The sequence below is a fragment of the Vigna umbellata genome, chromosome 2, assembly GCF_029865625.1.
Source record: "Vigna umbellata cultivar VRB3 chromosome 2, Vumbellata_1.0, whole genome shotgun sequence".
In the NCBI taxonomy this organism is placed as follows: domain Eukaryota; kingdom Viridiplantae; phylum Streptophyta; class Magnoliopsida; order Fabales; family Fabaceae; genus Vigna; species Vigna umbellata.
This window is the reverse complement of record NC_142166.1, coordinates 18,937,884-18,965,391: the sequence shown is the minus strand read 5'-3', so window position 1 is coordinate 18,965,391 and position 27,508 is coordinate 18,937,884. Positions and strand designations below refer to the sequence as shown.

Genomic DNA, 27,508 nt, shown 5'->3' with positions numbered 1-27,508 from the left:
GTCGATTTTTATAATAATTATTTTATTTATATTTGTAATAGTTTTTAGTTAGTTCATAATATAATATCCTGTTTATGTTAACTAGTAGAAACAGAGAGACTGTGGTGCATACATGTCCACATTATTCTTACATACTAAAAATATTTATCAAAATAAAATAACAGTTAATACAACAGTTTTCATAAAGAAACATAAGAATAAAAATAAAATTGTAAAAAGAAAGGTGTAAACGTAAAATAGTTATATAAATTGGTATAAAATTAAATTCACACACAATAAAATATGTTTAAAGGTTTGATCTCATTGAAGTGATTAAACAACTGAATCTAACTATCTTGCAATAAAAGTTCTTGTATGTTTTTCTTTCTTTGCTTTGTACAAGTTATAGCTAAAATCTTGATTGCGTGGTCTTGAAAAATTTGAAAAACAGTATTTTGTTTTCTTTAATTATATAAAAAAGAAACCGACAATCTGCTTTCGATTCTTTCAACATGCGTAGTAATCATCTTGAAAGGAATGAAATTGTCCCTTTGAGTGCTACGTGCATGTCTTCTGGATCCATAGAAGGTAATTTACATTTTGGGTGAGTGGGACATGAAATAGAAATTATCTTAGTTACCGACATACTTGTTGAGGTTAAGATTTATTTTATGCATAGTAATAATACGACATGCGCCTTCCCACTTGGATTCTGTTCTGTTTACAGTATGGAGAATCTGAATTTGAAAATTGTATTAATGAAGAATAGAGCAGTGCAACCCAATTACACAGGTTCCAGAGACCAGAGTCAAATGAGTTTATTTATTAGGACATGAAGGTCCTCGTTTAGAGAGAGAGAGAGAGAGACGAAGATAACAGAACATGCCCATGTGATATGCCATAATAAATTCCCGTCCTTTATGAAAGGTTGGGAGCCATCTACCATATGGGATTCCTTCATATCCTTATCACTTTTATTGCTATTCAGTATATAATTTTGGCGTATTAGGTCCTCACGTCATATGCATATTGTAGATGAAAAGCACGAGCGTAGACAAAAGAAATAATTAATTTCATGCCATGGACAACCTCAGAATGTCAAATAGCAACAGCGGAAAATAAAGACCGTCAATTCAATACACTCTGCACATAATCATTACCTTGCCGTAAGCTGCTCAGATATGAAACTCTTAAATTACTTCCATAACCACCTACAAAAGCCTATCGGTTTATATGCAATTTTAATCTAACAAGCACAACGATGACACATGCAGACATTTTTCATTGAACAAATCCATGGAAGTCAATTTCTGGCAAACCTTCCTCTTCAACTTTTGTTGGAAGCTGCATCATACACTATAGTTATTACAACAGTCATGCTATATAGACAATAGCTAAACTTTGACAAATTTCGGTTCAATTCGGGAGTGCAATGTAACTGTGAATATATGCAAATTCTTTATCATGCCTATACAAGTTACTATACGGCTATTACATGAAATTATTATTTTTATTTTGGGAGTGAGATTGGGTGTAATGACAAAAATGTGGCTCTAAGTACTTATGAAATTTCTCTACTTAATCGCACTCGCTGTTAATTAACAGGTGCTCTTCTTCCTTAAAGTACTTCCTGGTTAAGAGCCTTGTCAATTTAGGTAGAGTTACACCCCATCGCTTGCTAATTCAAATTTGTGTACTTACTGAAACTCTTTCGAAATATTGGGTATTGCTTTCTATCATCTCCCGGATCATTTCATCTTTCATGCTCTGGTTGTTGAGTTGTAACCATGAATGAACATGTGCTATTTCTCGGTCGTTAATCTGCAATGATAAGCCCAAGAAAAAAAACCTATAAATAAAGGACATGGCAAAGACCTGCAGGCACATCATAGTATTACTTTAAAATAGCAAACCATCCATAGCTTTAAGTATCCTGTATCTTGCATCTCAGTTATATATAATTAGCTCTACACATCAGTACTTTCATGTTAGCAGCATTTAAGATTAATCCCTAGCTGGGATGCTAGCATACCAGATATTTGTATGAAATCATCATAGGACATGAAATTGTATGATACCTAGGAACCCAAGTTAATTATCATATCGAACACAAGGTTTCTTAGATACCAAAGAGAAAGTACGCCAACAAACCAAAAGCCCCCTAATGTGCTATGACACAAACACTACAATGCATGGAACAACAATCCTAAAACCTTGAATAAAATTAAAAGCGATATACATTAGAATTACCATTTGTTATATCATTATTAGCAATATCCAACATTCACTAAATTAATATCATTTCATTTCCCTCCAGCATGGCATAGAGAACAATAGTGTCAAAGAATTTCATGATACCAAAATTTAATAGAAAAAGGAAAGATAGAGGATTGGGTAAAAAGTACTGTCTATAACTAGTTACATATTTTTCGTAGTTCTTTTTAAAAAAATACCAGAATAGTACACACAAGAGATTGATCACATTAGCAAAAGACTAGCCCCACGGACTAAATACTATAGTACTTGGGTGATGCCATCATGTCACATTTGTCAGCTCTAAAAGGTTACAACGTGCATGCTTATTGTCAAAAACTGTACAGCAATTTTTGGGAAAAAACTTTAATGCCATTAAATTGGTAACTGATCTATTTCACCAACGCGTAAACAGTCTTGCATGACATCATAAATAGAACATACTACGTATAGCACTTTTTCAAGAAAAAATAAAGCAAGATTCACCATCTAGCTGCTTATGCAGTTCCTGTTATCAATCGTTCCCGTTCATCTAGCTTCTTGACCTTTACAATGCCAAAGAGCACTTGAAAAGCAAAGATTGCACAGAAGATATATGCTACAATGGCAGGCATCTGAAAAAGACAACCCGTGACTGAGTAGTGAGATCAAACCAGATAAAAAAGAGATGCAAGGTGGGGAAAAGCTTACACGAATTGAATTGAGATACAAAACAGTTGCAAGATTGATTAGGCTCCCAGCAGCCACTGCCTGTTAATTGACAAAAGGGTAACATGCATGTAAGAATGTCTTTCATAGTTTCTCTTTTAATATTTAAAAATTATTCGTAAAACAGTTTTTAAAAATTGATTTTTTGATAGTAGGAATACGAAGATATGAAAGCAAAATGAAGAACATGAACAATAGAAAACAGAAATTTGAAAATGAAAGCAACTTTGAGATGTTCTTGTTTTCTAGTTTCCAATTTCTTAAACTAAAAATGAAATAAAAAATTTGAAAACAAATTTCAAAACTCTAGTAAAAATAGGTTATTTAAGAAAAGAAAAACAGAAAACAGTTTTCAAAACCAAGAAACATATAGAACCCATATCATCCCAACAGGTTTTCCAAGTGTCTCCTCCAGTAATATTATCCATCAATCCTTTAAAAGCCATGGGAGAAATACAAATATTGAGATGTTGACTACCAGTATGTTATAAGGTAGACACCATACAGTCACACCTTTGCAATATACGAAATATAACTGGAAGCATGGCGAGTTGGGCACTCAGAAATTTAGGCAAAAAAAGTATAAAGACACTGATAAATGAGTTACACTCATCTACAAGCACATATACAACTTCATTTAATATAGTACTGTATTGCCACCACATGAAAATAGCTGTTCTAATTTCCAGAAGACTTAGATTTTGCAAGAGCTACCATACAACAGAGGAGCCTAGAGCTGCTTATAGTAGATATTGAGGTCCTATGTACCCACAAAGAATGACAATGTTTTACAGCAGTACAAGAAACTTTAACCAAAGGAAGAAACAGGCTAACTTTTATAGTTCAAATAAGTCACGTGTTAGCTCGACTCACATTCCCTATAGTCTTCTGGACTGCAGCAACACGTTGGAATGCCCTCTCAGATTCCAAAGTTCTAACTCGGAGCTTTAGATCACCTTGCTCCTGTGGAAAATTAAGTGTAATAAGCAGTGATTTACAATAGCAAGAGTTCAAAACAAACAACAGGTACGAATCATGTCAACTTCAATTATATTTATGAAAATCAGGGAAATACCAGTCTTTGGATAATTTCAGCAAGCTTGTCAATTCTATCAGCCTGTCTAAACAAGTTGTAAAATGCTTGAGATTGTCTATCCCATCTCTTCCTGAAGTCCTGTACGTCATAAGATATAGATATGATAGAAAGCAATCATCATATTTACTGAACTCACAGTAGAACATGTTTGTGACTACCTTCAGGACAACCTCAACCCCAGCTTCACGAAACCTCAGCAACTCAAGGGCGTAACTACATGGTCAGGACCGCTAGTTGTCAGATACATATAACATAAATTTGACAAACAAATGAAAATAATTCAAAAGTTAATAATTTTGAAGACAATATTACGGTTTGGCAATCTCAGTAATGTCAAAGCGTGGGTCAAGCCCCTTTCCAATGCCATCCAACACTGCAGAGACAAAAGTTGACTTATTGCCTTACAACCACGCACTTAGGATATTCAAATTTATGCATTAATTACATTTACCTGAGAAGGCTCTAACAACAAATGTAAATGTAGCAGGAAATCGGAATGGCTGGTCTGCTGCAATAGATAATAAATCTTCACCTGTTTAAAGCAAGACAGCTAGTATCATAATCCATCCCTTTTTCAAAGTAAACAAGCCATAAGGTGACGGGATGCATAATGTTATTAAATTAATGGACAATAGTATTCAATAATTTTAAGTACTACATGTTTGGATGAATAATTCTTTTACTGAGGCAAATGAAAGCCAAACTTGAAAAACAAAATCATTATAACCAATAAGGAAAAACCAACCAAATTTAAAACAAATAAATGATAAAAATGCATATATAAAACCAAAGTATAAGCAATTCAGTATGGACTCTTCAATTTTCACCTACTCGTATGCTACTTAATAAAATTTAACAATCCTCAAGTATGATTGATCCAACAGTCATAAAGTTTTAATTGTAATTAAAATCATTGTAGCTGGGTAGGAGATAGCCCGCACATTATATATTCTGACCAAACTAATTTTTTTATCTTCACATACTGCAATACTTTTAAGCACATTTATATAGCCTAAACTTAAAATATGTATTCAGTTACATCAGGTGCATTACCAATAGCAGCCAGACGTTGTTTCTTCTTCTTAATTTTTTCCTCCTTGCTTAATGGTTTTTTGAATCCAAGTTCAGTTGTTGCTTCTTCTCTCTCACGCCTTTGTGCAGCCAGGCGCTCTTCAAAACTGTAGAAGAGAATTAATTCAAGGTTAAACATAAGTAATCAGTACCCTAAGCTGTTCTTGAGCTAAAAAATGCTAGGAGTCAAGAGTAAGGCTAGCAGATTGGGTTGGTTGTCCAATTGATCGAAGATCTACTACAGAATATTGTGTTTTACTTGGAGGAAACATGGTATCTTGGAAAAGTAAGAAACAAAGAGTTGTTGCTCGATCTAGTATTGAAGTTGAATACCGATCTATGGCTTTAACTACATGGGAACTTGTGTGGATCAAAAAACTTCTTCAAGAATTGAAATTTTGTGAAAATGAGCCATTGAAACTGTACTGTGACAACCAAGCAGCCCTTCATATTGCCTCCAATCTAGTGTTTCATGAGAGAACAAAACACATAGAAATTAATTGTCATTTTATTAGAGAGAAGTTGTTGTCTAAGGAACTTGTTACTAAGTTTGTCAACTCTAATGAACAACTCGGACACATTCTGACCAAATCTCTAAGGGGCTCTAGAATTCAATTTATATGTTCCAAGCTTGGTGCATATGATCTATATGCTCCAGCTTAAAGGGAAGTATTGAAATGTAATGTATTTTCTAGTGGGCGTTTTAGAGTGAACTTTTTAGGAGCCTTCTGTTTTTTCCTATGTTGATCTACTATCCTTTAAATAGGGTAGTATGTGTATTAGGGTTAAGTGAACAGTAATAATAAAAATTTCAGTTTCTCTCCCAACTCTTTAAGTGTGGTCATGATGTCCTTAGCCAAGGAACCACATTTCAATATATGCATCCCACAATAGATAATTTTGTCCATTTAGCTTCTCGAAAGTAATGCAGGGGCTTTGAGAGAATAAAATAGCATTTCCAGTATCCATTGTTGACCAAGACGAAAATAGTAAGGAACCAATGAGGAGGAGCAAAAACAACAAGGAAAAACAAGAGCCCTAGGGTGACTTCCACAAGGATGACTTTAGACCACATCGGAACGAAGCTTTGAAGGCCAAAACCGAGATAGCAAGGTCCAGCGAGACGGGCAACAAGTGCACCACAAAGTTTCAGTGAGTGGAAGACGGCGTATGGACGTCACATGCCTTGTAACGACGAACTTAGGTTGAGTGCTTGGCAGCACGTCGATGAAAATTAGCCTCAGGCACCGGTGGGGTTAGTTGTCGCTCAGAGAGGCACTCTAGATCTAGTGGTCGCCGACGAAAACTGTGGTGGCTAGTGATGGTAGCCAGCGGCGGCAGACAGTGAATGGCGGTGAAAACTATGTCGAAGATGATGGAGATAGCCAGAGCGGAATCGACCCGCTCTGATAGCAACTTAAGATTAAAAACAAAGAAATATATTTTGGAGGGCTTGAGAGATCCCTCTCAATCTTCTATTTATAAGGAAAAACTTATACAAGAGTACATGGAAGATTAAGGAACTATACTAGATACCTAGGTGCAAAACTAGTTACGACTATAGGTTGAGTTAATAGTACACTACACCCTACTTTGGCTTAATTAATTATTCAAACACCCCTCCTAAATTAGTCTATGAATACCTGTTAAGGAAAAATTGTGCTGTTCTTCTAACAGCAGTCATATCTCCGGTAGGGACAAGAACTCCCATTTGAATCATTGCTTGTAGAACCTAATATACCAGAACACAAGCTTCATTTGGTAAGTATTTGAGTATATAATGTGATATGGTCTGGTATTCATGTAGGCACCGATCGTGAAAAGAATTTACCTTGTCTGGATCTTTCTCATAAACCCCATAAAATGTTTCAAGCAAACCTTCTCGAATATTTGGACTGATACTGTAAGGCACAATACCAGACATATTTGTAAAGGAAAACCATCTCACAAAGCTTTAAGTATGTGCTGCTGGTGACTTTATAAATAAAATAGCCACAAAAGACAAAGAACGTACCTCCCCATCATTCCAAAATCATAGAAGATCAATCTTCCACCATTGACATCATCAACTGCAATATTTCCAGGATGCTGCAAGGAATATGTAAACATCTATTGGTTACACACAAAAATCATCTGAGAGGAATACAACGGGATCATCTGAGAGATATGAATATTAATTGTAAAACAGGTAGCACCAATCTCATTTCTCAGCAAATAGATGCTAACGTTGCAGAATAAGAACAAGAGCAAAGACAGTTAACCATTTGGCTTTACAATACAATTTACCAGACAGTCAATCCATATATAACATAACATACAGAGATTTATGATAACAATTCTAAAAATAAAAACTCACGGGGTCGGCATGGAAGAAACCATGTGATAAAATTTGTTCCAAGTATGACTCAACGGCATATCTTCCTATCCTGTAGAACATAACAAATAATAATTTGAATCAAGTTAGGTGCCATCCTCAACAGAGATGCACAAAAGTAAAATATAACAATCTAACAGGTTCATAGTGATTTTGCCAGCATATAAATAAAGATTCTACTAAACTTTTGCGGTCAACACCCAATTGATCTAAAGCTTGTATTTTGTTTATTTTAATTCCTGGAACATATTCCATTGTCAGAATCTGCATTGGGAACATAGATTACGGATAAGTAAGTTATCAGACCTAAAATGGGAAAGGTGTATTACAACATCACAAGAGAAATGAAGGTTAAACCTGTGGTGTTGTATAATCCCAGTATATTGTAGGAACTTTCACATAATCCATGTTCTTAAAGTTACTAGCAAACAATTCTGCATTAGCAGCCTCCTTTGTGTAATCAATCTCCTGAAAAATTATGAATTCATGTTGCAGTAACAGGGTCAGAGAATGCAATTTGCTGAGAACCATGCATACATCATACCAAAACAAGAACAGACCGGAAACTCAAGTGACTGGAATGACCACTCTAATGTATGATCTAAGCTCAGGTTTGTATTATTTAGATGGATTTTTTAGTTCTTACCCCAAGTTTTTTTCATACGTAAACAATCTATGATGATGCAAAACTATGATCTAACTTCTGGTAAACATGCAAGTATTCAATTCTCTAAAACTTCTTTGTCTTCCCAATCTTCGCATCAATGACATCAACTAGAATGTAGAACAGTAACGCTATTACTGTTTGAAATTTTGAAAACATCTAATGAAATATGAAATCTGGGACAACAAGAAGTATGCCTCTTTTTTAAAGACTACAACTGCAGGTCACTGATTTTGTTGCTGGGTGTTTAGTATGTGCATAAATATTTAGCATCTTCTCCTCAAGGGTTGTTACAGCCTTTTCCCATACCTCAGGCTGTTTGGGAAGACGTGAGTATGAACTTTATAGTCAAACTGCCCAAGTCCCAGGGGTATGATGTTGTGCTGGTGGTAGTGGACTGCTTGAGTAAATATGGTCATTTCTTACCTCTGAAGCATCCTTATTCAGCACGCACCATAGTAGAAGTGTTTGTTAGGGAGATAGTCCGATTACGTGGGATTCTAGTTTCCATTGTTAGTGACAGGGACCCATTGTTTGTAAGTGTTTTCTGGAAGGAGCTTTTCAAAATGCAGGGAACACAGCTGAAGATGAGTACTACCTATCACCCTGAATCAAATGGGCAAACTGAAGTTTTAAACAGAATCCTGGAAGGCTACTTGAGGTGTTTTTGCGAAGAGTGATTCCATGTGTCTCAACTGTAGAAGGCAGTGGGTGCGATGCGAAAAGTGCGGAGAAGGAGCTGCCAATAGAACTGCAGGTAGAGGGGCCAAGTTTTTGGCCAATCAGAAGGCAGACACAGCAGGGGAGAGAAGTGATGCAACAGATATTGGTTGAATGGCAGGATGGAGGAAGAGATGAAGCGACTTGGGAAGATGTCCTAACTATCAAAGACCAATACCCAGACTTCTTACAAAGGATCTTAGAAGTCTCAAATACTTCTTACACATTGAAGTAGCGCAATCAAAAGATGGAATTGTAATCTCCCAAAGGAAGTATGCTCTTGATATATTACATGAAATAGGCATGATTGATTGCAGACTGGTGGACAGTTCCATGGACCCAAACCAGAAATTAAGGACAGAAGAAGGTGAATTATTCTCCAATGCAGAGAGGTATAGGAGGCTGGTTGGAAAATTGATTTATCTCACTATTACAAGGCCAGATCTATCCTTTGCAGTTGGAGTGGTTATCAGTTCATGCAGGCTCCATGTGTTGACCATTGGAATGCTCTCATTCGCATTCTAAGGTATGCCAAAAAGGCTCCCGGGAAAGGATTGTTATATGAAGATAAAGGAAGCATTCAGGTCTCTGGGTATTGCGATGCAGATTGGACAGGTTCGCCTATTGATAGACAGTCTACTACAGGATAGTGTTTTTTTTCTGGGAGGAAACATTATTTCATGGAAAAGTAAGAAACAGAATGTAGTAGCTTGATCAACAGCTGAAGCCGAGTATAGGGCAATGGTGTCACTAACATGTGAACTTATATGGTGAAACAATTCCTTCAAGAGCTTAAATTTTGTGACATCCATACTATGAAGATGTATTGCGACAATCAAGCTGCTCTCCACATTGCATCAAATCCAGTATTTCACGAGAGGACTAAACATATAGAAATTAATTGTCATTTTGTTAGTGAAAAGTTGTTGACTAAAGAAATATGTACTGAGTTTATGGGGTCAAACGATCAACTCGCAGATGTATTGACCAAGTCATTAAGGGGTCCTCGAATTGAGTTTATTTGTTCCAAGCTTGGTACATACAATTTGTATGCTCCAGCTTGAGGGGGAGTGTTAGGATATTTATCTTATTCATCATCATTATATTGTGTCAAGGATTACCCTATTTATCATGATTATATTGTGTCTAGGGTTACCCTATTTATCATTATTATATTGTGTCTAGGATTACCCTAATTATCATGTACTCTTGTATCAATTTATTCTTATAAATAGAAGATTATGAGAGAGATCAATCAAGCTCTCTAGAATTATTTTATAGTTTAATTCTCAAGTCTTTTGTCTCTGACAACTTACACCCTGCAAAACTCTAGGATCTTTGTTATGAAAACCTCCCATGAATCAGAGGAACTTCTTCAGTTTTCTCACATGCAAAATTCCACAGAGCATAACACTTACAAGCCTCGGCCAAATCTCAATTTCTAAAAAAGAAGTGTTTCTCTACAAAATTATTATTGGACCTCACTTTCTAACAGTATTAGACCGAGATAATGGAGAGCTAGACAAATTACTTATTTCAGTTCAGTAAACTCAAGTAACATAAGAAAGAAGCAATTCCAGAAATCTTCACCTCATATAAGACAGAGGCACACTCATCATAAATAGCAACCCAATCCCTCTTTGCACCATCTGATTTTGGATCAAGCTTTTGAAGATATTCAGCAATAACCTGGGGTTAAAGAAAAGATATCGGTACCAGTGTTCCATATGCAGTAGTAAAAACTAACGCAGATAGAAGTGCTGCTACCAGCAACTTCCATAAAGTATAGGGAAAATTGCACCTACCTCCCTTATGTTTCTAATAAAATGACACCCACAATTCTTATAACTTTTAAATAGACTTCTAAATGACACTCACCTCCATGTTTTCAATAGTGACACTCACCTCTCTTATGACACTAACCTCCCTTATCTTATTTATATTTTTTTTGTTTATAAATTCTTTAATTTTATATTCTAGATCTTTAGTTTTTAATTTCATAATTTTTCATTTAACTTAGTCGTATGGTACTTTTAAAAATATAAGGGAAATGAGTGTCAGGTACTAAATACAAAAGGAAGGTGAATGATTGTCTCTTTAAAAACTAGAGGGCAAGTGAATGTTATGTTATTAAAACATAAAAGGGATGAATGTTTATTTTAAAACTAGAGGAGATGTAAGTGTCACTAAGAATAACCTCAGAATAGGTAAGTGAAATTTTCCCTAAAGAATACAAATAATATATGTTCATATACATGCAAACAAGAAAGTCACTATGCAAGGAAAAGGGTGAAAATTAATATAGGACAAATTTTTAAGAGGACTTGGTACTTTTGAAGTGTTAAAAATTATTAGAGGATAAATTTGAGAGGAAATAACAGAATTATCAAAAAGTAAAATCAGATTTTCAAAAAACACCATAAGCATAACAGGAAAGCCTTATGTTATCACACTGACCCTCAAGTTTTTAAGATCAATATCAAAAAGATCCTTCAGACCAGGCCTTTGCACTTTAATAACAACCTCCTGTCCCTTTAATCTTGCACGATGAACCTGACCTGTATTAGAAAAAATAGAAGCTGCCTATTCCCATCTTCTCATCAAATATGATACATTAAATACAAGGATGGATAAAGTAAAACATTGATTACCAAGACTTGCAGCAGCTATTGGTTCATAGTCAAACTGATCAAATATATCACCTATAGGAGATCCAAGCTCGTCTTCAACAATAGCTACAGAGGTCTCTGAAGGGAATGGAGGAACTTGATCCTGAACCCAAAATACAAAGTGACTAAGGCACCAAAAATGCAACCCTCCCTAATTTGTTTCTATTTAATTGTATGCCTTTTTTACAAGTAGATTTATGTCAAGATCATCTTGTCATCAGATTCAGAACTCAAAGGGAAACATTTTCAACAGTTCTTTTATCACTTGCTGCCAAAGTACATGAGCAAGATGCAAATCTTGGACCACAAGAATACAAGAATACAAACAAACCATTCAATCTTATTATAACAAGAAATTTGTTTCTCATATAATAAATTACATCAAAATGTGTCTAGGTCATTTGTCATTCCGTTTATGGACATCGGTTGTGTAGGGACAACTTACGATAAGAAATGAAAATGTATTTTTGCATAATAAAGTTTAGATGTAACTTCAATCTAAAATTACTCTTGACTAGATTGAAAGTTCATTACAAGATTTACAAAATTAAAACATTAAACTTCCTTAAGTTTAGTGGCTAGCACTAATGACATTTACATCCTTCTTGATTAAAAAATTGCACTGACTTACCTTACTATATATCAATGTCTTGCTTGTTCATGCACATGTTTTATTATAAAAAATTAAAATATTTCCCCCATTTTATGTACAAGTCATAATATAGTATCTTTCTTGATTGAAAAATTACACCAACCTCCTCCTTTATTTTATATTAAAGTCTTGCTTACCCATTTTCTAAAGTACACATATTTCCCCGTTTTTATAAATAAATTATATCACAGTATCTTTAAAAATAACAAAAGCAAGGGATGTGCAATGGAGGGAGGTATAATTTTTCAATCAGAACAAGTGTAAGTGTAATTTTTAACCTTAAGGGAGGTCACTATAATCACCCCCAACTTTATTTATCTCTTATACTTTGTGAGACACAAAAAGAAACCATAGTAGAATAAGGAACAATCAACAGAATGCTCAAATACAATTAGAAAGCCACGTCCCTTGCATACAGAAACAAGTGGAAGAAAACTCTATATGTGACACTTTTAGTCTTTCATCTTGTTTTTAAACGATAAATATGACTGGTAACAAAAATTAATTCAAAGATCTCAATGCAGGGAAATAATCTCATAAAATTATGTTCAACACTCTAATTAACCTGAAGTTCGGACAACTGGTCAACATATTCTTGAGGAAGAATGTCCACTCTCGTAGAGAACTGCTGGCCAATTTTGATGAATGTAGGACCTAATCTCAGGATGCTTTCCTTCAGCCATTTGGCAAGGGCCTTCCGCCTTAAGGTTTGTTTTTCCTCAGTCATTCCTCCTGCAAATAATAACTTCAGATCAAATGAAAACAGAAACTGATATCCAACAAATTCAACACAGAAACACTACATAGATTAACAGATATTTTGGTTGTAATTAGGAGTAGGTCATTAAACACGTGTTGATCATAAATACCATAAAATAACATTGTAAAGACCAATAACAAAAGATGGCTTTACAAGGGTTGCCTTAATTGTGACAATCTCTAGCTCATTTAGCTCTTATGAAGCTTTGAGCAATCCTCACCTTATAACCCAACTTTATGGGTTCCGTTATGCCTTAAACCCAAATTATAAAATGGTATAAAAGCCTATATTAAATTTGTATCTAGGTTAAATGTATGTACACACAAGGTTGTTAAACTCGAAAGCTTAAGTAAACTCGTAAAAGTCCGATAAACTCGAATCATAAACTCGTAAGAGTTTACTTTACATGAAAAAAATTATATAAATAATATTCTAATTCAAATAAATCCACAAAATTATATAACTTCAAATAAATAAAATCATAATATTATTGTTCATATAAATATTATAAAACATAAATTAAAACATAAATTGAAATATAAATTGAAATGTAAAAAAAGTGTAATCCTGTGATCCTCTAATAATGAATTTGATGCGGTTCCAAAATAATATATGTTTTTTCACTACAAGACATAAAAACCAAGCAGTGTAGTAGAGGGCTTTCTCTAGAACTTATACACAGCAACATTTTACTTAACAAAGGCACACAAACAACCAAACAGTGTAGAGACCACTTTGAAGACAGTGTAGAGCTTAACTTAAAAACATAAGAATTGTGAGATGATAACCTGTTAGGAGGTTGAGAGTGTATGAAAGAAGAAAGAAACATTAGTTAGCCTAACTGCCTTGGCAGTTAGGAAAGGCGGAAAGGGGTTGTATAAATAAGCATTGTATTTTGGTTAGAGGGGACTTTTGGAGAATTTTAGTCTGACAGGAATTCTTTAGTCCTGTAAGGGGGGAGGTTAAGCTCTCATCATTCGTGTACTTTGTATTCTTTACTGTTGATAATACAAAGAGAGGTTATACAGCGTTCTCAGTTTGGGTGTGTCAGTGTGAGTTTCTATAGGTTTCTTTATCAAAAACCTATCATAACCACTGCTGAGTGCGAAGCAAGGCACACGAAGGAGGCATGTGACCACCATTGACAGGGAGATGGAGGGCGACGACAAGCGAGCCGCTCGTGACGGCAAATAAGCACACTCGCCACAGCTCGAGCTAGGGTGCAAGTGAGACTGCAAGAAGGAACAAAGAAGATGAATTGCAAGAACGTGAGCAGCGCATGGTGAATTGCAAGAGAGGAACGAAGAAGATGAGCTTCATCACTGACCCTAAATTAGAAAACCTATTCTAGTGTGCCAAAAACGACCTCGTTTTACATTTTAAAAATTTCTTCACAAGCTCGCCAAATCGGAAGCAACCTCGTGATTTCAAGCGAGTCTACCAAGTCCACCAACGAGCCTACCGATTTTACACCATTTCCGAGTTTGCTTCCGAGTTAACTCGGAAACACTGACTAAAGTCGTAAACTCGACCGAGTTAACTCGTGAGTTTGATAACCATGTGTACACATGAACTAGTATTCAATCCGAAACCTGCGCTTGTTCTTATTGAATCACCCATGCTTCAATGTTCAATCTTTGATGTGAAGAGGTGTGTTGAGATCTCACACTCATAAGAGATATGAAAGTTAACGTATTCCTTATAAGGTTTAGGCAATTCTCACCTTACGACTTGATTTTGGGAGTTATGTCAGGCCTTAAATCCAAATTTTAAGTTGTATTAGAGTTTATCCTTGATCCATTGTTAGCCCACCTATATTACCATGATTCAAGCTCATAGCCCAGTGCATGAGGTGCGTTGAAAATTTTCCTTGCCAATCACCCCTAGTTCAACTTAGTTGCAGCCTCTTTGAACCCCTTTGATTGTGTTGGGTATGAGAAGGGATGATCAGTCCCACAAAAACTAAGATATATGGCCAATGTAGTATTTTCAAAGCTTGGGCAACACTCACAATATAAGTCACTTTTGTAGGATTTAGGCCTTAAACTCAAATGATAAAATATCAAAGCCTATCATAAATCAATTATTGGTCACTCATATTTGCCAATGCTCGATATGTCATGACCCACATTTGTCCTTGATCTAGATGTCCAATCTTGGGTGTAAGGGACTGCGTTGCGATCTCACATTGACCAAAGATGTGGCTAATGTATTATTTTCTCGCTAGGCTTAGGTAATTCTCACCTTATAAACTAGTTTAGTAGAATTGAATTAGGCCCTGACTCCAAATTCTAAGATATATCAAAGTTATCTTAGATTCGTTGTTAGGCTACCACATTAATACACTTGAAGCCATGGGCATGAAGGGATTTTCAGAAAGTCTCGAATGAAGTTCTTAAAAAGCTTGACAATCCTCGCCTTATAAGAAGTTTATAAATGGTTGAATTCGACCCTAGGTCCAAATTCTTAAGATGATATAAGGTCTATCCAAAATTTGTTAATGGGTCCACTATAATTTCGCACTCTAGATGGATGTTTATTCTGAAGTGTAAAGCGGACTTTTATTGGATCGTCTGCATTTGTCAGCAGTCTAAATGTCTGGTCCAACACGTGACAGGGTACATTAAGATCTCATTAAGAAGTGATATGAACAATATCTTAATACGTTGTCCTTCTAAAAATGATAATGACACTTGGTAAGATTAATGTTCAAATTGGAATTCAAGAGTTGAGAACGTATTAATCATCAACACTGCTAAAACACTAACCTACCATGACATGCACTCAAATTTCTAGACTTCGATAACCTAATTTTGCACAGAAATGTCTAAAGTAGTTGCAAAGGCATATAGACCTCACATTCAAAAAGAAAACTAAGGTGTTAGTGGTGAAAAATAATATACCAAATCACACAGACCTCACATATTCTATACTCAAGTCAGTGAATAAGTTTTCATTTATAACTGTTCCAACTATAACATAACATGTTGACATCCCAACAAATGTGATTCATGATTGCAATCACTACTTGATTAACATAATATTAGAATGTCAGCCAGTAACGAGTCATGGTTGATTGTATCTGTCTAATAAGTAACCTAAATTCCATGAACCCAACAGATTTTTGAGCACTTCATACACAGTATTGTATGAGGAAATTTGTTTAGAGCATGACCAAAGCTCCTACAAGCTTAGTCGAATCAAGTTACACAAAAAATACAAGGCCATAACCAAAATATTGGTGATGATAAAAACAAATTCCAGTGGATCGAAATAATTTCTGAACTCTTGAGTAGACAAACCTTTGTAAGAGAACTTCTGGCTGTCCAGCCAAGCCTTAAAAACGAACGTGGCAACAAATCCCCAAATTTCCAAAGTTCTTTGTATTGTAGAGTAAGTCTTGAACCTGCTCCAACGACCCCCAGGCGCAACTGCAACCTGCGAAAAACCAAACGCCCATACTTCATTTCATTTCAACACAAAGAACCTACTCATTAGCAATCAAAATAATCAAAACGACAAACCTCGACTTGTTCGCTCCCGGTCTGTTTAAACCACGCGTCTTCTTTCCCAATCTCCTCCAATCTTTTCTTCCTCCCATCCTCGTTCAGCTTCGACGCTTCATTCTCCACCACCACCTCCGTAGCAACTCCGTTTTGATTTTCGTAACCGTACGTCACCAAGCTCCCATTACTGGCGCCGTTAGCGAATCCCTCGACGGTGCCATTGCCGCCGGCAACATCTCGATCCCTTCCATTAGCGGCAGGAACGCCGTTTCCGCTCCATTTGACATCATCCACTCGCTCAGCCAACGCTGAATCATCTCTGGAGGCGCGGATTCGCGCGGCGCGGAGAGTGACGTTGGAGGCGGCGTGGCGGGAAAAGGAATAAGCTGAGGAGGGGAGTTTGGAGAGAGAAATACGGCGTTTGTGGGTGATTTGAGGAGAGAGAAAATGGAGTTCGGGTAAATGGAGAGGAGAAGACATAGCCATGAATGGAAGTTTGTAGAGAGAGAATAGCTAAGGATTATAGTTTGAGCGTGATTTTCATGGCGTGGGGAGTGAAGAACCAATGTGACAGTGGAGAACGGAAGTAGAAGGAGACAAAGGAAGAGTGGAGTGGAACACACAGAAAGGAGGGAAAGGGGTGGAGAGGAAGGGAACACGTGGCATTATGAAAGAAAGATGAGCCATACAAATATTTATTTTTTGTTTATTTATTAATTTCTTTTATTGATGTCATGGATATGAAATGAAAGTATGCATGGAGAAAAATGAGAATATTGATTTTTATGTGCTTTCAAAACAAAAATTATTAATTTATGGAATTTCACAGTTTTTTATTATCACATATTTTACTCAGTCACTTATTATTTATTATTTATTGATGGTAAGTTATTCTTAATGAGGTTCTGACGCGATGAAATAAACAATATTATAATGTTGGTGAAACAGGCATTAGATATTAATCTTGATTAGATATTGATTTTGATAATTTATGTATCGACACTAATTAAAGGAAAAATATGTAAAAAGAAGTAAAATAAATTGATAAAGTATAAAAAAATTATAATTTTTGGTTGTTTAAATTATTTGAAAATCTATAAATAATAAAATATTCAAATAATTTAACTTTTGTATTATTCTTTACACTTGATTAAATGTCATTAAAAATATAAGTAATAGTTACGTTAAAATTATAAAAATAAAAAATGATATTATTTACATATCTATTTTAAAGTTTGATGACGATAAAGATTGTTGTTCACTTTTGTTGAGTTTTCTTCTAACTCAATGCTGGTTGTTGGATGCATTCGAGTTTTCATTTTTTTGGTGTCATTCATTTTGAACTGTTTGAGTAGCTTTTTGATATACTTTGTTTGATAGATGTAGATTGCGTTGTCTTCTTGTTTGATTTGTAGTCCGAGAAAGAACTTTAGTTTGTCTCCTTGACATACTCATCTCGAATTCTTCTTGCATCATGATCGAGTAGTCTTGGCATAATTTTCAATCAATAGCACCAAGATGATGTCATCAACATATATCTGAATGATGATGAAGTCTTGATTGAATTTTTTTTCTAGAGAGTGTGGTATCTACGTGAACTCTCGTGAAACCATTATTTATAAGGAAGGGACTTAACCGTTCATACCAAAGACCGGGCTTGCTTTAATCCATATAATGTTATGTTAAGTCTGAAGACGTGTGTGGGATTCGTCTGGCACTCAAAGCCTTGAGGTTGTTCCACATATACTTTTTCCTTAATGTGTTTGTTTAAGAATGCACTCTTAACATCCATTTGATATAGCTTGATTCCATTAAACGTTGTGAATGATAGAAGAATGTGAATGGCTTCCAACCTTGCTACTAGAGCATAGGTTTCTGTGTAACCGGTCGATTCCTTCTTGTTAAGAGTAGTCTTTTGCAACTAGTCTTGCTTTGTTTCTGATATTGTTCCCTTCTTTATCTAGCTTGTTGCGATAAACCCATTTAGCTCTGACTACATGTTTTCTAAGGGATAACTCAACAAGTTCTCATACCTCATCCTTCTTGAATTGATCAAGTTCTTCTTTCATAGCTTCAACCCAAGAGTTGTCTTCCAAAGCCTGATTGACATTTAGCGGCTCAATTTGAGAGATGACATTGTGGTAAGGGGCTTGTGATACGATCTTGTTCTCACGTGCTCTTCCAGATTTCCAATAATCTTTTCTAAAGGATGATCCTTAATGATTAGACGATGTAGGCTGTTTGGTTCCTTTCTTTCTTCACTGGTATCGTTGAGTGACTCTTCATGTTGATTCTCAACTTCAACGTAGGGTTCTCCTGCTGTATTTGCCTCCGTTGATAATGATTAGACGATGTAGGTTGTTTGGTTCCCTTCTTTCCATAATTCATAAGGTGTTTTGTTGAGGATTGACCTAATGTAAACTTTATTTTGAATGTAGTAGACAATGTTAATTACTTCTTCCCAAAAGTGTTTAGGAGAATTAAAAGTGTTTAACATAGTTCTAGCCATCTCTTGTAGAGATCTATTTTTCCTCTCAACGACTATATTTTGTGTTGGAGTCATTAGAGTTGAAAAGTTGTGCCTGATGTAAGAGTTTTCACAAAAGTTTTCAAAAAGTTCATTTTCAAATTCTCCTTCATGATCACTTAAGATAGATATGATTTTCAAATATTTTTTTTCAGCCTCTCCTTTTACAAAGTTTGCAAGAGGCATTATAAGTCTCATCCCTATGAGTTATAAATAGAAACTAAGTCCATCTAGAATAATCATCAGCTACTACTAACACATAGTGTTTACCACTCATAAACTCAGTTCTTGTAGGTCCAAATAAATCTATATGAACCAGCTCAAGACGTCGTTTAGTTGAGATCATGTTTTTACTCTTAAAAGATTCTTTGACCTGTTTTCCTTTCCTGCAAGCACTACAAAAGATTGTATCATTGAATGATATTTTTGGCAGTCCTTTAACGAGATCATGGCGTTGCAACTTTGAGATTAATCTCATGCTTGCATGTCCACAATTATCATGTCATGTTAATGTCTCATCTTTCATAAATACCATACATGAGACACTTTGAGACTACAATGCATCTAGGTTTATTTTATACAAGTTACCTTGTCTGTTAGCTATAAATACTAAGGAGTTATTATTATTTAATACCCTACATTGGCCTTTTTCAAAAACAATATTATATCCACTGTCACATAATTGACTCATGGTAAGCAATTATGTTTAAGGCTATCGACTAACAAAACATTATCAACAGAGGGGAAAATGTTTTTACCTATCTTTCCAATTCCTATGATTTTTCCTTTTTGGTTTCCTCCAAATGTGATTGGTCCTCCTTTCTCGTCCCTCAGGCTTAGGAACATACATTTTTCTCCTGTCATGTAACGTGAGCAGCCACTATCCAGGTACCATGATAGGGCTTTTCTTTCGGTAATCAAACATATATAAAAGGGGAATTATTTGACTCTTAGGTACCCATAACAAGTTGGGTCCTGCTTTGTTAGACACGTACATTTTCTTCTTCTCAAAACTCAATGTATTATTATTTGACCTAGTAAACCTAATATAGTTAGTTTTATTATTATGTTTTATGTTTGGTTTTCTATAACCTAGACCTTGTTTATTGGATGGATGCTTACTTTCTCTTAACAAACGATCTAACCTAGCATTCCCCTCAAGTGTTCTACTTAGTATTTTGGTGAGGGTATCATTTCCATTCCTAAGGGATTCTATCTGTGTTATGTTCTTAACTATTGTTATATCTTTTACAAGCTTCTTATTTTGTAGCATGTTTCTTCCTTATCTTGTTTTGAGACACTAAACTCTATCCTAAGATCACTAACCTTTTGTTGTAATGTCTTCACATTATCCCTAAATGTAGTTAATTCCTCTTTTAGATTATTTCTTTATGTTAGGAGTTATGTTCGTTGATTACATAAATTCGTATATAAACTAGATAGTTTGAATGAATATAATAACAGTTCATAGTATGTGTTTCTAATTGAGTGTAGGTCAGAAAAATTTACCTCATCATCTAAGTCGTCCGATGTACTCTCAACATTCCTTGCTACCAAGCATACTTTGGCATCCTCATCTTCGTCATATGTGTCTAGGTCTTCCCAGGTGCTCAACAACATCTTTTTTCTTTTCATATTTAGGCCGACTGACTTCTTCTTCATCTTTTCAATCTTGGGACATTCTGATATGAAATGTCCAGGTTTATTACACTCAGAACAGACAGTTGTGTCTTCTAGTCGTCTCTCTTTTATATTGTTCTTGGAGCCAGATCTGAAACGTCTACTCTTGAATATCGGGCCTTTCATTTTCCTCCATATTGATTGGGGCCTTATTGAAATGAATGAAAGCTCATTGGTACACTATCGTTGAAGCTATCAAATTAACACTACTTTACAAGGAAACTTCGATACTCTCTTAGACGCTTTTGACTTATCAGTCGTTTAGCATTGCGTCTGGGAATTTTGACTTTGTACTTTTTCTGTTTTCTAAAATCCTAATTGTTTTTCCTAAGCTTTTCTGTGTTGGGAATTTTGGCTCTAAGTCTTATGTTTCTTCCTATGTTATGTTCAAATTATTATTCTATTTAATCTTATTTGGTTAAACTTCAAAACATGAGAGTGTTTAGGCGCATAGACGATTTAGTCTTAACAAGTATGAGTTGTTTATAATACGGCAAAACGAAAACATCTAGATCATGTTTAGCAAACTCCAAACAATCCTAAATGAGCTCAAATATCTAGGAAAGTCATATGACAACTTCGATTATATTGATAAAATCCTACGAAGTCTTCCCAGACAATGGAGACCACAAGTCACAGCTCTTAAAACATCAAAGAATCTTGACGTAATGAGCCTATAAGAGATGGTCGGGATTTTGAAAGTATATGAGCTCGAGCTCCTACAAGATGGTGCAATAAAAAAGGAGAAAAGTTTCACGCTCAAAGTTGTCAAGAGGACGTCCATGAAAGCTCTCAAAAATGATGAATCCTCTAAGGAGTCTGACGATGAACAAAACTCCATGAACGAGAACGAAGCATAGGAGCTCTCATTTATTTCGAGAAAGCTTCAATCTAGGTGGAGGAAAAGAAGAGGCACAAGTTCAAGAGCTTACGCTTTGGATCTGGCTCTAAGAACAATCTAAAAGACAGATGAGTGGAAGACACAATTGTCTATTATGAGTGCAATAAACATGGACATTTCAAATCAAAATGTCCCCGAGATTGAAAGGATGAAAAAGAAGTCAGTCGGGCCTAGATACGAAAAGAAGAAAATACCTAGGAAGACCTGGACACATCTAACAAGGATGAAGACGTCAAAGTATGCTTTGTAGCAGAAAATGTCGAGAATACATCAAATGACTCTGATGATGAGGTAAGCCTCTCTGACCTATACTTAGTTTTAAATGCATAGTACGAATTGTTATTGTATTCATCCAAATTGTCTATCACATTTAAGGATTTATGCAAACAAAGAAGAGAACTCTTTATAGAAAGAAATAACTTAAAAGAGGAAGTAACTTCATCTAGGATTAATGTGAAGTCATCACAGCAAAACATTAGTAATCTTAGGGAAGAACTGAATGCCTCAGAACATGAAAAGAATAAAACTAGGTTGCAAGATAAAAAGCTTGTCAATAGTACAACTGTAACCAAAAGTTTTTAATACATAGAATCCCTTAAGCATGAAAATGATACCTTTATTAAGATATTAAATAGAACTCTTCAAGGGAGTATTAGGCTAGATCATTTATTCAAAGAAAGTAGACACCCTTCTGACAAACAAGGTCTAAGTTATAAAAGAGCAAACACAAAACCCATTAATAAAACCAAACACACTAGGTTCACTAGGTCAAATGTTGATACATTATCTTCTGAAAAGAAGAAAGTGTATGCATCTAACAAACTAGGACCCAATTCAGTATGAGTACCTAAGAGTGAAATAATTCGTATATGTGTGATCGAGGTTGTACTCGAATCAAATTAATGTGCAATTAGAAATGTAGTATACTAGGGAGTAACTCCTAGGTCGTCTCTCAAGAAAATATGTTTAGTTCAGTCAAAGGATCAAACACGTAGTATGGGGGTTGTGTGAAAAGAATTATGACTACAAGACACAAACTAAAACAGGTTGGTCATTAGATCAATTGCAATGCTTCATATCCTTGATTAACAAAAAATTAAACGCTCCTCTCACCCATAATCCAACACGAATTAATAAAGTAAGCGAAAGTTCATTTGGTCTTCAAAAATGTGAAGTAAGCAAACACAGTGCATAAACAAACTTCAATTTAAATTGCAAAACAAAAAATACAAAAGAAACCTCAAAGGAGGAGTTATTCACGTTTCTACAATGCAATGGAATAATATAAAAGAATGAGAGGCTAAGTAGTGGCTGTTGCATGGGTTCAATACTCTAGGCAGCAAGGCCAAGTCTGAATGAGAAAATGGGTCTCTCCAAGTTCACCAAAAATGGGCCTAATAGTGTTAAGTCTGACCTAAAAAAAACAAAGAAAACGAAATTACAATTGAAATTAAACTAAAATGCTGATGTGGAGAGTGGTTGTTGACGTCGCAACCCTCTTGGAGTCGTAAAATATAATCATAAAATTGCCTTGAAAATAATAAGGGAAAAATTAAACTCAGATAATTCAAATTAATTAAAATAAGTATTACTGGTCAAATTAAGCCCAAATAGCAAAATTGGGGAAATATTGGACAATTAAGCACAATTCACTAATTAAATTCAGTGCGGAAAGCTAAGTGAATATGACAAAATAATGATTCATCAAAGTAGATCACACTCAGTCTTTTGCACTCCTCGGCAAAATCAAGATGCAGATCAAGAAACAATTCAAAAGACATCAAGAAACAATTCAAAAGACATCAAGAGAGTGTCACAACCTCAGGAAACAAAAACAAAAAGACACACAAGTAAACAAACATATTTGCACAATCCTCAATGAATCCTGGAAAAAGAAAAGGAGTAGACAACATCCAACACATAAAGCATCAAAGAAATCAGATACTCATGGAAATCATCCAAGCAACTCAAGACATGTCAAAATAATCAATCAGCTCAAGAGGTGAATCAAAAGCAACAAAACCTCACCAGATGTAATATCATTGTATCTCTCAAGTGTCTAAAGTAAAGAATTACAACTTAATGCACTCAAGAAAGCAAGCGACAAATAGACTTGGCAAGCTTCTAATATCAACACTCAAAATATATGCATGTTCAAATCAAAAGGTCTTTTTTAGGTTGTAATGGGCCAAGGACAAGGGAGGAAGAGATATAGATGAGAAGTTACAAACCACAAGGAATAAAGGAGCAATGGGGAACAATTGAAAACATAACCAAATCACACCCAAAACTTGTAATTCAATCCTCTTCTTGACTCCAGCATTCAAATTTTTTTATTTTTTTATGATTTTTCTTTTCTTGTCTTGTCTCTTTTATTCTCTCTTTTTTTAGAACACAAACTGTAAGAGACAAGATACAAAACATATTTACACAACAAACAAGAAGCAGAACCAAGAAAATCAACTAGCCAATTCATAAGAATCTAATGAAGACCACACTTATTCCCAAAACAATTTCAAAGCTCCAAAATTTCCTAAGGTTAAGGTGATTAAGGTTTTTCACTTAAGGCTAATTTATGAGCTTCAAAACAAAGAAAAGGGGAAAAACATAGGCTCAAAGGGGTTATCACAAGATTAAACCAAGGTAAGCTTATTTGGCTAGAGAGGCTCAAGAACAAAATTGTCTTTATCACTTCCAAACATGCATATCAATCAAGAATCATAAAAAAGAGTCAAGCCAAGGCATATGTGCAAGCAATCAAGCGATATAACACATAAGAAAGAACATCCAGTGGCTCAAATCCTCACACGGAGTACTTATGTCACAATCAATCAACCTCTCAAACATTATAATCATCTTTCCAAGCAGAGAAAAGCAAGGTTTCAAACCAAACATTATAAATGAAGTGAAGGAAGAGCCTACAGCCTAAAAAAAATCCAGAAATCAAGGGGAACATGCAAAAATGTACACAGACACAAGCTCAAAATAACAAAAACAACCTAGAAAAGAAAAAACTGAACAAAGAAAAATCTCTCCAAATAGACCATGCTTAAACTACACAATGTCCCTAATGTGTCACAAACATAAGATCAGAGCAATCAGTGCAATCAAAAGATCATGGACAAAGTGCAATAAAAGTGGAGAAGGGGATAGAAAAAACTACCTTAGTCAGGGGGAAAGAGAAGCAGGATCTAGTAGAGACGTCTCCTTTACAACTGCGTCCAGTAAGGAAGGGTTGCTGAAGAAAGGTTATTGCCCATTAACCTTGAAGCTTTATCTATGGCACTACAAAAAAGAAGGGCATTACCGAAGGCCAGGAGCCCTCGAAAACAGCCCAAAACCGTCGGTAAAAGGTAATTACAGACGGCTTATCGACGGCCAAAGAGCCCTCGGTAAATCCCTTGTCGCTAACATTTACCGAGGGCTTCCGCCCTTCGGTAATTACCGAGGGCCAAAAGCCTTCGGTAATTACCGAAGGGCGTTCTGAACCTTGTCCTGTCATGCACCACTGGACTTTGCATTTGGAAACATAAACCTGCACATGCCAACCTAGAATCGAAAATTGGAGCAAACAAATTTTCAAACAGAACTTGATTTGAACACTGCACCAGGAAAATGCTTCTAATTTGGTGGTTTTAAACCCAATATTGATTGGAAGTGATTCAACAACTCAATTGATGCATCAAACAAATTTTTATCATCATTTTAAAGATATTTAAACACTGAAACAGTTTGAAAACAGATTGCAATGTGAATTCACTGGTTCACTTCCATTTTAAAGCCAATTTTGATGGTTTAAGACATGATTCTACATATAGGCATAAAAATTATTATTTCAACAGTGCATGCAACTTTAAAATGGCAAAATCAACTTGCTCAAATGTTGTATATGCACAGACACAACAAGATTCAACAAATCATACTTACTATAGCCAAATATGTATGAAAATGACCAAAACTGCATCAGAATTTTGTTGTCTTAGGCCATTTAACATCTCCTACCTAAGATTTTGTACCTAGATCTAGTGAATTAGGACTTCCTTTAGCTTTGTTTATGTTGTACAGTTTGATTCTAGTGTGTGTTTTTAATTCTAGTGCTAATGTGCTTGGATGTTGGAAAGAGAGGGAGAGAGTGAGATCAAGTTTTGACCATACAAATCACAATTTATATCAAACACAAGTCGATAGTTCAAATTATTCCATTAAGTTTATCTACAATGCTAAAATTAGCACATAACCAACAAGTTTTACAATAATTGCACATTCAGGAAGCAATAACAAGACTTTGAAAAATAAAATTAAATATAACTAACTACATACTTTTTTGAGGGGTTCAACTTCTCCCAATTTGCAACACCTCAAAATTTGGCACCAACTTCTAATAATTGAACACTTGGTCTTCCTCCAAAAACCCACATTTGCAACATATAATAGTCTTTAATATGCACCACAAACCACAAAAAGGTACAAAAAATATCAAGTACCACTACAACTGAAATTGAGCATTAAAACAATATTGTGTCCACTAAAACAGTCACAATCTCAACATTTATACATAGTCCAACAACAACCTTTAACAACAATAATACCTACTTGACATAAAACAATATCTCCAAAAGCTATAAACTACTCAATCAGATTAACAAATGTCAAATAGCCAAGGATTTTTATGCAGAATATACCATCAAAACAACCAGATTTTTATGCAGGTTATACAGCAAAATAGTAAGGTATTTTTGCAGAATTTTACACCAAAACAACAAAGATTTTATGCAGAATTTACAACAATACAGCAAAGCTTTTCTGTAGAATTTTGTTTCTAAGACAGCAAATGTTTTTTGCAGAGTTTTATAACTAAAACAAGAAGGTTTTCTGCAGAGTTTTATAATTAAAACAACAAGGTTTTCTGCAGAGTTTTATAACTAAAACAATAAGGTTTTCTGCATATATTGACTCCAATTCAGCAATTAAGATCATACTCTCATTTAGCAAACAGATAAGTGCAGTGCAAAAATCATTTACTTTAATGTTATATCAATTTTTCATGCCTAATTAAACCATTTCTCATGCTTTTGCACATTCTTTTTATATCAATAATACTTATGCTTGCTTAACATAACACTTACTTTATCCTTTTCATTATATGTTAACTTGATTCCATACAATCAACTTAGCTTAGATATTATACGTGATCAACATAACATACCTATCTTTGCTTTGACCGAAAGTTATACTTAGTAATTCATACCAACTTAAATACCATAGAAAGTAATGAGCCACATATCAAACTCTTAAGTATGTGAAATAATCACACCCTAGACAATCAAGATTCAATCATTAACCATAAACTACCAACAAGAAGTTGTAACATGATATAATTCCATTCAAATACACACACACACACATATATATATACATGTTTATGTCTAGAATGATCCTGCTGTATAGAGTACAACAGAGTTTAGATGCAAGTAGAAAATAAAGCAATCTTTTCGGTAATTATACATTCACACCAAGCAAATGAAATTTTATTAACTTCAATAGAACTTAGTCAATCAAATGTAAAATGAGTTACAGTGAAACAGTTTACTATGTTAACAATCAAATTCCATATTTCATCAAAAGAACTCAATTAATTCATCCTTACACTGCATTTTAACAAAACACACAATCACAAAGCATGATAAACCCTTTTCCCCAAACCCAAAACAGAATTAAATTTCTTTTACTAACCAACCAAAATTATCACTACACTCTAGTTATTCCCATGCGACGGCTTCCAGCAAAAACCATTAACTTAAAATAGTAAGCACCAAGTCAAGCAAAAAGAAACTGAATTCTCACCAACTGTCCAACCAATTAACACTGCCTCACCACTCTTATTCTTGCGTTAGCTCTTCAAATAAGGTTCTCTTTCCCTTAAATGACCTCCACGACACAGGATTCTC

General features: G+C 35.0%; 1 protein-coding gene across 2 annotated transcripts; it reads right to left on the bottom strand.

Moving 5' to 3' along the window:
* Nucleotides 1-1,241: 1,241 nt before the first annotated feature.
* Nucleotides 1,242-17,063, bottom strand: LOC124848217 (protein ACTIVITY OF BC1 COMPLEX KINASE 8, chloroplastic-like). Of its 2 annotated transcripts, XM_088106354.1 has the most exons (21): nucleotides 16,471-17,063; nucleotides 16,249-16,384; nucleotides 12,752-12,918; nucleotides 11,517-11,637; nucleotides 11,323-11,423; nucleotides 10,456-10,554; nucleotides 7,839-7,949; nucleotides 7,668-7,745; nucleotides 7,464-7,535; nucleotides 7,122-7,195; nucleotides 6,939-7,008; nucleotides 6,751-6,839; nucleotides 5,090-5,214; nucleotides 4,488-4,568; nucleotides 4,349-4,409; nucleotides 4,195-4,249; nucleotides 4,016-4,114; nucleotides 3,814-3,903; nucleotides 2,923-2,982; nucleotides 2,719-2,846; nucleotides 1,242-1,800 (listed from the first exon to the last, which is right to left on the bottom strand). In XM_088106354.1, the coding sequence occupies exons 1-20, from the start codon at nucleotides 16,936-16,938 to the stop codon at nucleotides 2,730-2,732; spliced, it is 2,274 nt and encodes a 757-aa protein (XP_087962480.1). In that variant the 5' UTR covers nucleotides 16,939-17,063; the 3' UTR covers nucleotides 1,242-1,800; nucleotides 2,719-2,729. The 2 variants fall into 2 exon arrangements, with proteins under 2 accessions (XP_087962480.1, XP_087962481.1); XM_088106355.1 differs by lacking the exon at nucleotides 10,456-10,554.
* Nucleotides 17,064-27,508: the final 10,445 nt, after the last annotated feature.